We start from the raw sequence: 16,739 nt of genomic DNA on the forward strand, positions 1-16,739 counted from the left end.
TGTGGGGACTCAATCCCCAGACTCCAGGATCACGCTGTGAGCCAAAGGCAGATGCCCAACCGCTGAGCCACCCAAGTGTCCCTCCTTATTATCCTTTTTATTTTTATTTTTTTTTTAAATTTTATTTATTTATGATAGGCACACAGTGAGAGAGAGAGAAGCAGAGACATAGGCAGAGGGAGAAGCAGGCTCCATGCACCGGGAGCCTGACGTGGGATTCGATCCCGGGTCTCCAGGATCGCGCCCCGGGCCAAAGGCAGGCGCCAAACCGCTGCGCCACCCAGGGATCCCTTTTTTTTTTTTTTTTTTTTTTTTTTAAATTTTATTTCTTATTATCCTTTTTAATGTCTGTAGGATCAGTAGTGATTTCTCATGTTCTATTCCTGATATTGATGTTGTGATTTCTTTTTATCTTGATGAGCCCTGCTAGATTTTGTCAATTTTATTAATATTTTCAAAGAATGAACTTCTGACTTTGTTAATTTTCTCTATTGTTTTTCTCATTGTTCCTATGAAACATTGATTTAAAATCTTTCCCTTTTTGCTAATACAGGCATTTAGGAGTGCCTGGGTGGCTCAGTGGGTTAAGCATCTGCCTTCTACTCAGATCATGATCCCAGGGTCCTGGGATTGAGCCCCACATCAGGCCCCCTGCTCAGCAGGGAACCGGCTTCTCCCTCTCCCTCTGCCCCCCACTTGTGCTTGATCTCTCTTTCTCAAAATAATAAAATAAATCTTTAAAACAGACATTTAAAGCTATGAATTTCCATTATGCCTAACTAAGCAGCAACCAAAAATTTGTGGTCATATTTCCATTACCACTCAATTAAAAGTATTTACTAATTTCATTTGTGCTCTTTCTTTTTTATTGAAATATAGTTGACACTATATAGTTGACAATGTTACATTAGTTTTAGGTGTTCAACATAGTGATTTGACAATTTTTTTAAAAAGATTTTATTATCTATTCATGAGAAACACACACAGAGAGAGGCCGAGACATAGGCAGAGGGAGAAGCAGGCTCCATGCAGGGAGAAGCAGGCTCCATGCAAGGAGCGCAATGTGGGACCCAATCCCGGAACTCCGGGATCACACCCCGAGTCAGGCAGACAGACGCTCAACCGCTGAACCACCCAGGTGTCCCTGATTTGACAAATTTATACATTATGCTATGCTCACTACATGTGTAGCTACCATTTGCCCTTCTCCTTTGACTAACTTTATTTAGAAGTATGTTCCTTAATTTCTAAATATTTAGGGATACAATTCATCAGTTTTAAATAGCAATTTTAAAGATATTGCTATTTATTTTAAATTTAACTCCGTTTTTTTTTTTTCAAGCTATTCCTAGTCTGCTGAGATTCTTTCTCTCATGGACGGATGTTGAATTTGAATTGAATTAAAATCTGTAAGATTTTAATCTTTTGATATGTCTTGGGATTTGCTTCATGTCCTAGCATATGGTCTATTTTTGTGAACATTCTGCAGTTCTTGGATATAATTTTCATTCTCCAATTCTTAGCTGTAGTGTTCTACAAATGTTAATTAGGTCATTATCTTCCAATAACTGAGAGACAAGTATTAAAATGAACTATCTTTGTGTATTTTTCTATTTCCCCTATACGCTCTGTCAGTTTTTTTTTTTTTTTAAGATTTTATTTATTTATTCATGAGAGACACGGAGAGAGAGAGAGGCAGAGACAGAGGCAGAGGCCCACGCAGGGAGCCTGACAAGGGACTCCATCCTGGGTCCCCAGGATCATACCCTGGGCCGAAGGCGGCACTAAACTGCTGAGTCACCTGGGCTGCCCTGTCAGTTTTTTATTCATTTATCTTGAACTTCTATTAATAGGTGCATACATGTTTGTGATTTTAAGTCTCCTCTTGAGAGAATGTCATTTATTTATCATTATGAAATGTCTCTACTTATCATTGAGAATATTCCTGGTCTTGAAGCCTACACTTAGTTCTGATAATACTAGAGCCACACAACTTGCCATTATCAGGGTATACTTTTTCTACTCTTTTATTTTCACCTTTTCTATGTCTTTATGTTTAAACTGTACTTTTATAGGCAGCATTTAGTTGGGTCTTGCTTTTTCCCTCCATAGCTTGAGAAACTCTACCTTGTAATTGAAAGCAATGGTATGGTTGTTGGTTGTCTTTATTATGTTGCTCTTTGTTTTCCCATCTGCTTTTTTTTTTTTTTAACCTTTTACTTAAATTCAATTAGGTTAACATATATTATTAGTTTCAGGGGTAAAATGTAGTGATTCATCAGTTACATATAACACCCAGTGCTCATTACATCAAGTGCCCTCCTTAATGCCCATCACCCAGTTATCCCATCCCTCCACCCCCATCTCCTCCAGCAACCCTCAGTTTGTTTCCTATAGTTAAGAGTCTCTTATGATTTGCCTCCCTCCATCTGCTGATTGTGTTCCTCTGTACACCTTCTCCCTTCTTCTGTTAACTGAGTTCTTTTAGTATTTCATTTTATTATCTCCATTGGCTTTTTATCTGTGCCTTTTTGTGTTACTTTTTAATGGTTACTCTAAGGTTTACAATGAGCATCCTAAACTTATCATAGTCCACTAAGAATAAATAACATACCACTTTATATTTCACAATGTAATAACCTTATAACATCTTAATTCCATTTACCACCACAACCTCATATTTTGCCCTATTGTTATCACGTATTTTATTTCTATATACATTATAAGTCCCATTTTATAATGGTATTATTTTTGCTTTAAACAGTCATATGCCTTTTAAGAAAATGAAGGGAAAAGAGCTAGTTTTTTATCTTTAGCCACATACTTATCATTTCTAGTACTTTTTGGTCTTTCCCATAGATAGAGCTTCTATCAGTATCATTTTTCCTTTAGCCTACAGAACTTCATTTAGTACTTCCTATAGTGGAGGTCTGTTAATGACAAGTTCTCTCAGCTTTAGTTTATTTGAAGATGTATTTATTTCACTTTTCTTATTTGAGGGATATTTTTGCTAGATGTAGAATTCTAGGTTGACAGTAATTTTCTTTCAGTGCTTTAAATATATCCTTACATTGTCTTTCTGACCTCCATTGTTTACAATGAGAAGTCAGCCATAATCATATCACTATTACCCTTTATGCAATGTGTCATTTTGTTCTGCCTACTTTCAAGATTTTATTTTTATCTTTGGCTTTCAGTATTTTGACTATGAGGGACCTAAGGGTGGTTTTCTTTGTACTTATCCTGCTTGGGACTCGCTGAACTTCTGATAATACTATATGTTTTCCATCAAATTTAAGAAATTTTGGCCACTATTTCTTCAAATCTCTCTCCTCCTCCTCTATTTCCTTCTGGGATTCCAATAGGATACGTATATGTATATGTATATACATATACGTATATGACGTGTTCCCAGAAGTCAAGACTCCTATTTTTTAATCTTATTTCTCTCTGATCTTCAGGTTAGATCATTTCAATGGACTCATCTTCACATTTAGCCCATCCAGTTACTTTTCCATTCTGATATTTTTCTATTGTTTCCATTTTTCTGCTTAGATTCCCCATCCATTAAATCAATATTTTCTGTAAGTCTATAAATATATTTATAATAGTTGCTTTAAAGTCATTGTCTGCTACTTTTAACATATGGGTTATCTCACTGGTATCAGCACTCCTTTGGAATCTACCTCCCTGAGCCAAGGTCAAGAAATTGTCCCCAGCCAGAGAGCAAGGATAAACACATGACTCACATTGGGTGCTTTCTTTCCCTCAGGAGTCACTGTCCTGAGGGAATGTGGCACATGTTGTCCAAAATTATAGCTGTTTAAGTGGGAGGGCAAGTCCAGTATGGATTGTTCCATCATGGCCAGAATATAAGTTCCCTATACCAAGGCCTTTAAAAGTTATACATAGTGTGCTGCATTTTAAAATTCATTGCAGAAACACACACACACACACACACACACACGCACACACATGAACAACAAGCCTAAAGTAAAGCTGTAAAGCTGTTTGTAAAGGACAGAACCTTTTATAATGTAAATATCAGCCCTGAATGGAGGCACTGGGTTGGAAGAAATCTGAGGCCCTTCCCGCACAATATATGAGAAAGAGATTCTTCAGAAACAATGTAGAAGTTACTTTGGAGTAAAGCAGGTTATACCTTGTACCGTGTAAGAGAAACTGGCCTCCTCACAGCTTTGGCTGCTTAGAAAGCCATGGGATCTTGTCCCTCTGTGATACAGTCTAGCATGAACAGATAAGCTAGGGTCAATCAGGTTCCTTCTCCAAGAATTTGAACTGGGACTACTGAGAGAAGTGGTGATTGGATGGAGATAGTATGGAGATGTTTCTGAGTTAGAGACAGGCCAAAGTGGCATGATGGGCTGGAAACACACTAAAGTTATGAGGGAGCAGAAACCATAAAAAAGTTGGCTGTTTGGGAAATGAAAATAAGGAATGAAACATAGTTGCTAAGAGAAGAAGAGAGGCTATGAGAGATACAGAGAAAGTAATTAGTACTTAATCTGTTTCAGAACCAATAGTTTTCCAATTATGATTCTAGGCTACTTATATATTTATAATACTCATCCTCAAACCCCCACATATACCCTTTCTCCCTTTAGCCAACCCTCCTTTTACTTGAGATAACTTGAGTTGAGCCTCTGTTCTTTGCAATTTAAAGAGCTTGACTAAAATTTGTGTGCCTTAGAGTTTGCCAGGCTCATAAAGAGCAGAAGTAGGAATGCCTTGGGCATTCCAGGCAAAGGAACAAAATCATTAACAAAGATACAGAGACTTGTAACCATGTGTCTGTCTAGAGATCAGCAGATTCCTTCCCTCCTTTTTTTTTTTTTTGAGAGAGAGAGAGAGCCAGAGAGCACACACACAGGAGGGTGGAGTGGGCAGAGGGAAACGGAGAGAGAGAATGTTAAGCAGGCTCCACACCCAGTGCCAACCAGTGCCAGTCCCACCTCATGGGGCTAGATCTCACAACCCTGAGATCCTGACTTGATTCAGAAGCTTATAGACTGAGCTACCCAGGCACTCTAGGATCAGCAGATTTTTTTTTATCCATTTATATTCCAATTTGTCTCGAAGCAATATTTGAGGCTAAATATACGACACATGAAAAAATTAAGTAAATAAGAAAATGGATGTGAGGTAAAAATAAAAGTAGGGAAAAAAGCTTAACATCAGTAGTAGGGTCCCTGCATTATTATTATTATTTTTAAAGATTTATTTATTTATTTATGATAGGCATAGAGAGAAAGAGAGGCAGAGATTCAGGAGGAGGGAGAAGCAGGCTCCATGCTGGGAGCCTGACACGGGACTCGATCCCAGGACTCCAGGATCGCGCCCTGGGCCAAAGGCAGGCGCCAAACCACTGAGCCACCCAGGGATCCCCCCCCCCCTACATAATTAATAGAATGAAGCTGCTTTGACTAAGACAAAGGCATGAGCAGCTTCTAATGCAGGCCCAGAAAGAAAAGCTAGCATTCAGAGTATTGTTATACATACCTTTCCATCATGCATTTATTTACTCATCAACTGATTCATTCAGTCATTATTCATTCATCCAGTATTTATTAAGCATCTAATATGTACCAGATCCTAGGATGACAGCTAAAGAAGAACCAAGGCTGAGTTGGCCCCACCTCTAAGAGTTCTCAAATCTAGGAGGTAAGAACAATAAGAGGACGTAAACCTTCCATACAAACCAGAATCCAATGACTCCATGAGTGGGACAAAGTGTTTTGAGATACAGACAGTGAAAAGTGTTTTGAGATACAGACAGTGAAAAACAGCTGTGTCCTTTACTTGCTTCTTACATACAATTCTGTCTCAGTGATAGGGAAGACTGAACGCTCCATACAAATCCCTAACCGGCAGAAAACAATTTCATGTCACTTGCTTACAGCTGGAGCCAGAGAATCAAAATTACTCTTCAGCATCAGCTTGCAGCCTGCAAAGCCTAGGGATAAGCACAAGAGCCCTCTGCCATTGTTATTCGAGTACCTGGCATGTACTGAGTACTAACAATGTGCTAGGCTCTACAGTAAATAGGAGGAGACCAAGTTCTGGCTGCAAATGCTCACAGCTGTTTTGTAATCTGATAATTGTGCATGACAAACCTCAGACTATAACTCTGAAGATAGCATGACTATAATCATAACAAAATGGAACAGCCATTGGCAAAATTTGTTTTCTAGTTATCACTTCCAGAAGGAATTCCATAACACTACTACGGGAAGAGAAGAGAAAATTCTCTCAACTTCCTGCCACTAAACCTCTAAATTATCATCATCTGCATCCATCCCTTCCTCCTTTCTTTTCTCCTGTTACAGTGTTCTGTCTCCTGTCCACAACCGATCCACCCTCTCCTCCTCAGAGACTTGGCTCTAGTCAATATTTTATGTCTCCTGATTCTCCTTCTTCTCTATGCCAGGGTCCCTCCCCTTAGCATTTAACATATTCAAGTATTACTTTCATCCATAAATAAGTAAGTAAGTAAGTAAGTAAGTAAATAAACAAACAAATCATTGTCTATATAGTCTTTACTTTCTTTTTAGCTCAATTCAATCTGGCTTTTAACTGGAAAATTGTTCTTTCTGGGGTGCCTGGGTGGCTCAATTGGTTAAGTGTCTGCCTTTAGCTCAGGTCATGATCCCAGGGTCCTGGGATCTAGCACCACATAGGGCTCCCTGCTCAGTGGGGAATCTGCTTCTTCCTTTCTCTCTGCCCCTCCCTCTACTCATTCTCTCTCTCTAATAAAAAAATAAAATAAAAAATAAAATTGTTCTTTCCGAGGTCCCCAGTGACTTCCTAATTAGTATATATATTTATTTAAGATTTTATTTATTTATTCATGAGAGACACACACAGAGAGAGGCAGAGACATAGGCAGAGAGAGAAGCAGGCTCCATGCAGGGAACCTGATGTAGGACTCAATCCAAGGACTCCAGGATCACACCCTGGGCTGAAGGCAGGCGCTAAACTGCTGAGCCACCCAGGCATCTCCTAATTATTATATCTAATGGCTCTGTCTAGTTCTTATCTTCACTGACCCCTTAGCATCATGTGACACAACTGACCACATATTATATAAACACTGTAAACTCACTAGAAACACTCTTCTTTAGGACATTATTCTTCCTTGTCTTCTGTGTATGTTCTTGTATGCCTTCTATTCTGTTATGTCTTCTAACTTCTCTGGTCACTTCTTATCCTACATTTTGAACTATTCTTCCTTTGTCCAAGCTTTATTTTTATTTTTTATTTATTTTTAAAGATTGTATTTATTCATTCATGAGAGACAGAGAGAGAGAGAGAGAGAGAGGCAGAGACACAAGTAGAGGGAGAAGCAGGCTCCATGCAGGAAGCCCCATGTGGGACTTGATCCTGGGACTCTGGGATCATGCCCTGAGCCAAAGGCAGAGGGTCAACCACTGAGCCACCCAGGCATCCCTCTTTGTCCAAACTTTATTTTTTTTTAATTTTTAAAAAAAGATTTATTTATTTATTTATTTATTTATTTATTTATATGAGAGAGAGAGAGAGAGAGAGAGAGAGAGGCAGGGACACAGGAAGAGGGAGAAGCAGGCTCCATGCCGGGAGCCCAACACGGGACTCGATCCCGGGACTCCAGGTTCGCGCCCTGGGCCAAAGGCAGGCGCCAAACTGCTGAGCCACCCAGGGATCCTCTGTCCAAACTTTAGATCATGGTACTCCTCCTAGAAGTCTTCCCTCATTCCCCCAGAATCAGTGTTAAGATATCCTATAACAGGCTTTTCATAACACTCTATGCTACTTTCCAATCACATCCTATCATTCACCCAATAGGCATTTATTGAGAGCTTCTGATGTGATGGCCACTGTGTTAGGCGCTTGAGAACAGTTGTGAGCAAAAACATCCATAGGTCCTACTCTTGAGGAGCTCACAGTCTAATGGGAGAGACATACAATAATCTAATAATTACACAAACAGTAAATAAGTACATACTAGGATGCAGGCTAAGGAAGAAAGGATCAAGGTATATTACTACATAATAGAGGAAACAACCCTATCTTCATTAATAGGGCAGCAGCATTGGGGCAGGTAGTGCGGATTGATAATTGGTCTGAAATCTTAGGAGTACATATGTGAGGAAGGATTTGAAAAGTGTTCCAGAAAGAAGGAACAGTATGTAGAATTAAAGTACAGCTATAATAGGGTAAGAGTGATAAAAGTTAAAGCTTAGAGATCCAAGTGGGCCTCAGCCCATATAGGCCCCTGAAGGGTTATCTAAAAAATTTGTCCCTATACTAAGAGCAATGGGAAGTCACTGAAAGGTTCTGAGTGGGAATGACATAATCAAATGGACAGTTTGAAAAAATCACTTGATGTAGCTGTTGAGAAAGGATTAGAAGGGGTATGAGTAGATGAGGGGAATACCAGTTACAAGGCTTTCACAGCACTCTGGGTGAGAGATGATGTAGGCTGGGCTAAGGAGGTGGTAGTGAATATGAAAAAAGTGGTTTGATTTGAGAGATATTTAGGAGATAAAGTGACAAAGGATCATATCTAGGGCTTGAGGAAGATAAGAGGTGTAAGGATGACACTGAGAAGAAGGGTTGTAAGAGTGTGGATATCTTACTTTGAACATATAGAAACACTTCAACTGCTCTCAGATTCTGCTCAACTCCTCTTGTCCTTTCTTCTATGGGATCCCAGGCCCAGTCACCAGACTCAAAATCTCTGAATCACCTAAGACTCTTTTTTGGCCTTGCATGGATTCTTGCCAATTTTCCCCTAACCTAGTCACCCTCATCAAGATCATCAGTTCTAAAAGTATCAACCATGAGAGACCTCTGGAGAGACCATAAAATGATCTAAAAATGCAAGCCTTTTCTTTGGCTCTCATAGACAAATGATGCAAAATTCCCGACTGATTTTTTTTTTATGGTAACTAACTGAGTTATAAAGAAGTACTAAAATTTGTTAGTCATAAACTAAAATTAGCTTTTAACTGGAGTTCACAGAAGACTCTAATTCAGTTCTCTACTAAGAAGTCTGGCTGCCAGGCAATGTTTGGCAACGTTGCAAAACTCCCCCTGCACACATACACATGTAGCCAGTTGGAATTCTCAAAATTTTCAGGAAGGACACTCTGTTATTGGGGCATTACCGGTGATGTTTTGAGCTGGTCATGGTTTATGGTGCCTGACATTCATGCATTTTAACTACAAATTATGATTCATGGAGCTCTATCAGCACCGATTTAATATGCCCTAGGCTATTTGATTAACCCTATGGAGTAGAAGGATACACCTCTGACTTTATTTCCTGTCACTTTCCTCCTTCCCTTCCTTGCTGATCCAGAACATGTATAGCAAGCTTCCATCTTAGGAACTTTACACTTGCTATGACTGTCTGGAGGCTAACTTGTTTATTTACTTCAGGTCTTTCTCAAATGCCACCTTTGTCAGGCCTTCTCTGATAACTATATTTAAATCATAATCTTCTGGTTTCCTGAACTTCCTACTCCATTTCCCTGCTTTATTTTAATCCTTGATACCTATAAGCATCTGATAAACCATATATTTTACTTATTTATTTATTGACAATTTACCTCCAACTAAAAGGTGAACTCCATGAGAATAGGGATTTTGGTTTGATTTGTTTAGTGCTATATCACCAATACCTAGAACAGTACCTGGTATATAGTAGGTGATCAATAGATAATTGTTGAATGAGAATGACAATTTATATTATCAGAATTACTGACCTCTTAAATCTCTAATGCCCAGCTCTTGAGGCATGGGTATATGTGATGCAAATTTGAATCATTCATAGCCCTACTGCCAAAGCAGATATAAACATGAACCCAGAACCAGAACATGCTTCTACAGTGACATTTTCTTGTTATTACTCCCCACTAGTCTCTTCATCCCAGGCTTACCCCTTCCTATCCCTCAAACACTCAGATCAAAACTTCTAAAGAACAGCTCCAGACATTCAGAACTCATATTCAATTCATGTTCAGAATTTAATATATTCCAGACATTGTGCTAGGTTCAGGGGACTCGACAATGAATGAGACAGACATGATCTTTGCTATCACTGAGTTTATAGTCTCAGGGGGCCACCCTATCCTGCTTCCAGAAAGGGAACTTAGGGCAGCCTTGGTGGCGCAGCGGTTTAGCGCCGCCTGCAGCCCAGGGTGTGATCCTGGAGATCCTGGATCAAGTCCCACGTTGGACTCCCTGCATGGAGCCTGCTTCTCCCTCTGCCTGTGTCTCTGCCTCTCTCTCTCTGTCTCTATGAATAAATAAATAAAATCTTTAAAAAATAAATAAAAAAAAGAAAGGGGACTTAATCCCTTATAGAATATGACAGCCAGGCTGAGACCTGATGTATGGCCAGGAAATGAAGAGACGTGAGGCAGAGTGGTACGGAACAGGTGGCAGCAGACAGAAATGATTATACCAAGCAGGTAGAGGAAACAGGAGTTTCAAAGGCCTAGAGGAGAGGAGTGTGTGGATGTCACCTTCCAGGAAGTGAGGGCAGTTCAGTGTGCTGGGACTGTGGAATTGTCACAGAGCGATGGTGGTATTTGAAGTAGCGTTGGTAGAAAGGCTAGACCTTGCAGGCCAAACAAAACAAGTCAGACTTTTGGGACTGTATCCTGAGAGCAAGAGGAAGCCATTGAAAGGTCTGATCAGTGGAGTGAGATGAACAATGGAGTTAAACTCTTCTCTGTCCCCTAACAAGCTCAATCCTGACCTTCCCTCTCCACTACAGGCATCCAAATCATAGATACCTCCTTCCTGAAGCTTTCCTATCGCTTCAACCTCCATGTCTCTCTTCCTGCCAGCCCCAGGGATCCCATCCTCTTTTATCTTTGTGTGCCTATGTTCTGTCTCCCCCATGGGACTGAGTTTCCAGAGGAAAGGAGTAATTTCTCAAACCTTTCTAGACTGTCCCAAGCCCAGCTCACCACTGACTCAGATTGCCCTTCGCTGAGACAAGAGACTGAAGACTACAACCTAGCACAACCCAACCTTTTCTAACACCCACACACCAATATTTACACAATATTAAAACAACTCCTCCCTCCAGAGGGCAGTGCTGATGTGTACAGAGCCAGTTGACCCAGGTTTCTGTTTTCTGTCTGTTGTCACCTATCTCTGCTCTCAGTGAAACTAGCCTTTAATGTCTCCCCTAATGGGCTGAAGAAACTGACCCCAAGCTTGTTCAAACTATAAGTGCTAGAAAAGATAAATATAATCTGCAGTGACAGGAAGAAGCGGTTACCTGGGGGTAGGGGGCTGGGGAAAACGGACTGGGAATGAGGCAAAAGGAAATTTGGAGGTAGAGGAAGTGTTCTATATCTCAGTTGTGGTGGCTTACAACTGTATACATTTTTCAAAATTTGTCAACATGTACAACTAAAATGTCCATCTCACCATATGTGAATCAGACATCAGTAATGCTGAATTTAAAACAAACTTCATGTAAATTAAGTCAGTAGGCCCAAGCACAACACACTGAGTTTCAAAACACAGCTCAACCCCAACATAAAACTAGGGCGTGGCCATGCAGGAATAGCAGCCTCTTCACCGTTGCTGAGATTTAAGAAAGATGAGTCCACTTGCTATGGAAGGCCAAAGAAGCAAAGTAGCAAAGGCTAATAAAGAGAAGGCCAGACCAAAATATGTAAGGTCACAAACAGGATGGACACAGGTTTGCTCCCCAAACCTCAAAATACCTACATCTGAATGAGGGAAATTTAGAATAAATAAATAGAAGTCCTGCTTCACAAACCTAGAAACTGCATATTAGCTACACAGTGATAACTCATAAAGGGCTTGGAAAAGTGAATTCTTAAAGGACTGGGTGGCAACCACAGAGGGATCCTTGAGAAGCCAGGTCTTACCTCACCTTCTATCAAGAGTGATGCTGGGGGTGAAAATAGAACTCTGTACTTGGTGGTTGAAGGGGCCAACTCTTGGGTTTCCTATGAGAAGGAATGACATCTGGCCAGGTGGCAACAAAGACCCAATGTTCACATGGCTGAATGAGTCACAGGACTGGTCCAGGGGCTCAGAGCAGAGAGAGACATATGAGGTTCCAGAAATAGTCAGGGGCCAGTGTTTGGGGTGTGCAGGTGTGTGAGGTAGGGGCGTGGGCAAGAATGAGAGAAAGGTCTCTCTCCTCTTCCTCTTTACCTGATCTCTCTCTCCTGAAAAGTCGCCCAGCACAGAAAATCTAAGCCAAATTCCTGTACATAATCTGTTCTGTCTGCTGTACAATTCTCTTGCACTCCTTCTGTGGGTTCTCAAAGGCCTGTGTCCCCACCTAGCCCAGCACTGGGAATCCAGCAAAGGTCTAGAAAAAGAATTTCTTTGGAACAAGAATGTGAGGGCAATGAGGGACACATGAGTCAGGGTGGGGGTTAAGGAAGACGGGTTGGTCAGAAGGGTTTGTGATATGAGTGGAGAGAGGAAATGGAAAGATGAAAGGAGGACAAGTGAAAGGGAAGTAGGAAATAGTGGGTCAGGGGCAGTGTGGGAGAGGAAGCTAGGATTAGAGGGAGAGAGGACAGGGTTGGAGGTCAGTGGGAACACAGGCCAGGGGTCACAGGGAGAGAGAAGTTTAAGGATCAACAGAGAAAGGACGATGAAGGATCAATAAAAGTATGATCAGTGGTCATTGGTGGAGAAGGGCAGAGGTCGTTGGGAGAGAGCAGTCGGGGTTTGTGTTACCTGCCTACGAGGCGGCTGTTTCGGGGGCATCTTGATAGAAGCAGGAAACACCTCAACACTTGGAACACCTACAAAATGCTCTCTTTCCTGAGGACAAGTAGTTTGTCCCCTCGATCACGCACAGGAAATCTGGATTCTTTGTCACTTCAATTCCCAGTCGCAAGGGTTCTTTGGGGACAGCCGTCGTTGTGGGTCCCCGCGCCCTTGCAGTATAGAATCTGCTCCTCCCTGACGCGGTTGCCCAGCAACCAACGGTTAGCCAAGGCGCAGGCGCCTCTGACGCCCCCTCCCGGCTCGAGGGAGAGGCGGGGCTGCGCGCTCGGGGAACCTCCGGCTCCACAAGACCCGCCCCCTCAGGAATAATCTGACCCGCGGCAGCTTGCATTAGAACTCCCGCATGTGGGAGGGGCTAGAGCAACCGGGCACCGCCTCCTCATGAATAATGCAAGTTCAGGCGGTGTCCCGGACCCGGAAGTGGAGTTGCCGAGTCACCGCAGTGGCTGAGCTGCTGACAGGAGGCGGCGGCGGAGGAGGAGGCGAGGCAAGACCTGCGGCTCGGCCCGGCCACAGCCGCGGTAGCACTAAGGCGAGCCCACGGAGCCACGCCGGTCTTAGCCAGCAGGCGAACCTCCCGCCCCTCGCCCATCCCTCCGTCCGTCCCGACGCTTGCCCGCCCGACCCGTCCCGGGCGGCCTAGTCTGCACCACCCACCCGACTCCTGGGGCCGCCGCCCCGCGCGGTCCCGTCGGCGTCCCCGGCCGCGCCCGGCCCCTGGCCCGCTCGCCCGCCGGCACCATGATGGAGGAGATCGACCGGTTCCAGGTGCCCACCGCGCACTCGGAGATGCAGCCGCTGGTGAGGGGGCGGGCGGCGGGCAGGCCAGGACCGGGAGGGGGCGCTGCCCGAGGGCGAGGGAGGGAATCAGGCCCTGGTGACTGCGGAGGGGGCGCCTTGGGATGGGGCAACGCGAGCCTTGAAATCGCATCGCCGGGGGAGGGGGCTTGCAGGACGAGAACACAAGAGACCCGTGGGAGAATACGCGGGGTGACAGAAAAGAGGCCTGTAAAGGCTCAGGGCTCTGTCAGCAAAGACAGGCCAAGGGAGCTACGGGGAGGACCGTCGGTCGGAACGTTTGGGGCACAATGGTGCACACTGCTAGTGGAGGCCCTTAGCTGGGAAAGGAAGGGAGCTGTCTTGGGGCCCCGCCGCCGGCAGGCCCTGGGGGCTGGGTTGAGAGGTGAGGAGCCGCTTAGCCCTAGAGGCCTGTGATGCTCAGAGCGGGGGAGGGGGCCAGGAGCAATTAGGCTAAAAGGGACTGGGAATAGACCGGCAGAGGAGGAAGGGGGCCATCCCTCAGTTAGCTGGATACGGATGGGAATGCGGGTCTGGGGCCGAGGGGGTCGGTGCAGGACCCCTGAATTCTGTTCTTCTCCGGAGGAGAGCGCAGGGAGTCTTAGGCGTAGGGGGTTGCTAGAGCCGGAGTCGCGGAGGAGAGAGCACCGCGGGGAGGTGGAGAAACGGGCGCGGATGAGACAGCTCGGGAACCGACAGGAGAGGGGGCGGGGTCGCTCTGGAACCGCCTGTGCCCACCCTTTCGGAAGAGCCCCCAGCATCTTCGGCCTACGTGCATTGAGTCTTTGCTGGGCGCCCATCCTGCTGCCAGTCCGCGGTCCCGGAGTCCGGGAGGAATGATGTCATCGTTGCCGGCGCGAAGGGGATGGAAAGGGGAGGGCGACGCGGGCGACCGAGGCCAGTCGTGGGGAGACCATGCCCGATGGCCACCGCTCAAGGGGGCTGCCTGACGGGCTTGTTCATTCGGCGGTGGGCAGCGGGGCGAGAGGCGCCACCAAGGCCTAGGCAGCTGGTACAGGGAGAGGGGGAAGGGAGGGAGTGCCCAGCTCTGTTCACTTTTCCATCTCCCTTCCTCCTTGGAACCCGGGCGGGAGCTGGAAGGAAGGAAACAGGGCAGGCCAGGACCCTGAAGGTGTGGATGCCCTATTCTCTGAGCTCTGCTGGAGCTAAACAGAGCTCTCCAAAGCTTGAAGATCTGGAGCTCCCTAAGGCTCCTCCTTCTATGTTAGGCAGAGAGGTGAGGAATAGGTCCTATTCCTAGGCCCTTGGGCCCCTGGCTAACAGATGTGCTTTGTAGCTTCCTGAGCAAGTAATTAACCATTACAGCAGACCAGACAGATCTTGGCAGGGACTCATGACCCACTCTAAGCCACACCTTTTGGGGGAATGGTAGACAGAATCACTAGGAACCACCTAGCAGGAGACAAGTGGCCTTTTCCCCTTTTTGTGATTACTTAGTTCTAGAAGCCCAAACAGAGATTTACAATAGCAGGAGATGAGTGGCCTTTTCCCCTTTTTGTGATTACTTAGTTCTAGAAGCCCAAACAGATTTACAAAAGTATACCATAATATTAAAGTGGGGAAAGAGATCCTGATGGACTTTTTTCCTAGCCCGATGCCATCATTGGAATATTTGGGGGCCAGAAAATCCTGGTGAGAAGTCTGTCCCACGAACTTGAAGAACTTTAGGCTGGCTGAAGAGAACATTCCTTTCTAGATTATCTTTCCAGCCTGGCTTGTCAAACTAGATTGCCCTTCCAGTTCTAACCATCTAATCAAGAATCAAAAGGGAGGGTGGATGAAGTAGGAGGAGGAGGTCCAAGTGAGTCAGGAGAAGAAAGCAATGAGTTGGTTCTTGCCTCCCATCTGGGGTTCCTAAGAAGGTAGGCAGTAGTTGTCTAAGGAAAAGGGGGAAGGAATGGTGTCACAAGGCCTTCTTAGTTGTCCTTGGTGCCTTTATTATCACCTGAAGTTATCAAGGATAGTTTGAGTGAATAGTGACCCCAAAAGACTCCTGAGGTGCTTCTGGTCTGTGTGACTCTGGAGTAGAAATGTTTATGCAAGGAGGCATTTATCAGAAAAGCTGTGGCTGCCTTCAGACCCTCTCCTTGAAGGCTAAAGGAGCCCTTTGCTGCAGGAGGATACTTTGTTGAGGTTAATGAGAGCCTTTTGGAAGTGGCAATACAGTCATCCTTCCATTTGGAGGCATAGATGTTGCCCTGTAGATCTCTACCTCTTGATCTCTGTTCCCAGATTGAAGTTTAGAGGATCCTCAGAACTCCTTAAATGCTCTGTGTATTACTGAGACCATCAGACTCTTGGGTGGAGTTTCTGGAAGAGCCTTTGTTTCAAGGCATAAGGAATCAAAGTGGTATACCACAGAAGAGAAGGGCAAAGTGGCTCTTTAGAGGTATTTGGGTAGACCATAAAAACTAGGGTCCCAGGCTTGGACTCCACTGTGACCTATTTCATTTTTTGCCATTTTTTTTTATTGAGACCTCTAGGAAGTCTCTTCTCTTCTCTGGACTCAGTTTTCTCATTTATCAAACAAAGACAGACTATCTCTTTAAAATTTAAACAATAGCTCCTCACCCTGTCTTCCCAGGAATATCATAGGGAGGTAATATCACTGTTTTAGCTAATTCATTCACCAAATATTTATGTAGTATCTGCTCTGTTCCAGATATTACACTAGGTATTGGGGACACAGTAGTTAGCAACACAGATACAGTTTGGTAGAAGTTTTATTGTTCATGCTCACTCCTTCGGTGAGAGCCCCTCTGAGGGCAGAGTGGGGGCTGTCTCCATTAGCCATAATGGAAACAAGACAATGCTGGTATCAGCATCTGGCCCACACTGTACCAATAGAGGCCTGTCACAGGGACTCCATCATTAAATAAACCTCCCTAGCCTATAGTGGTTGGAAAGAATCCAGAGGGCACTCTTTACTTGAAAAGCTCTAGTTCTAGGGGAGAAGATTTTTATTTTTTTCTTATTTACTTGAAAGAGAACCTCAAGCTTAAAAAGGGGGGCCTAAGGGAGTGGCAGGAGCTGGGAGAGAAGGCACAGCCAGCAGATCTGGGTGTTTCTAAGGTGCTAATTTAAGCATTAGTTCTCAGCTAAGTGGGAGGAAGAGGAAG

The 16,739-nt window shown here is 44.2% G+C and overlaps 2 protein-coding genes across 6 annotated transcripts in view; one reads left to right on the plus strand and one right to left on the minus strand.

Moving 5' to 3' along the window:
* DNAI1 (dynein axonemal intermediate chain 1) overlaps window positions 1-12,929 on the minus strand; it is a 61,224-nt gene extending 48,295 nt beyond the window's left edge. The window contains exon 1 of the mRNA XM_041764538.1: window positions 12,748-12,929. Within this exon, the coding sequence (XP_041620472.1) occupies window positions 12,748-12,777 (30 nt within the window). The 5' untranslated portion in view covers window positions 12,778-12,929. The remainder of the gene's footprint in view (window positions 1-12,747) is intronic.
* A 285-nt stretch (window positions 12,930-13,214) lies between these two features.
* Window positions 13,215-16,739, plus strand: part of FAM219A (family with sequence similarity 219 member A) — a 51,266-nt gene continuing 47,741 nt past the window's right edge. For 4 of the 5 annotated variants that reach the window (XM_041762967.1, XM_041762968.1, XM_041762970.1 and 1 more), the window contains exon 1: window positions 13,215-13,602. In XM_041762967.1, coding sequence (XP_041618901.1) covers window positions 13,543-13,602 — 60 coding nt within the window. In that variant the 5' untranslated portion in view covers window positions 13,215-13,542. The remainder of the gene's footprint in view (window positions 13,603-16,739) is intronic. The other variant, XM_041762969.1, reaches the window with a different exon arrangement.

This window comes from Vulpes lagopus, chromosome 7, assembly GCF_018345385.1.
Source record: "Vulpes lagopus strain Blue_001 chromosome 7, ASM1834538v1, whole genome shotgun sequence".
In the NCBI taxonomy this organism is placed as follows: domain Eukaryota; kingdom Metazoa; phylum Chordata; class Mammalia; order Carnivora; family Canidae; genus Vulpes; species Vulpes lagopus.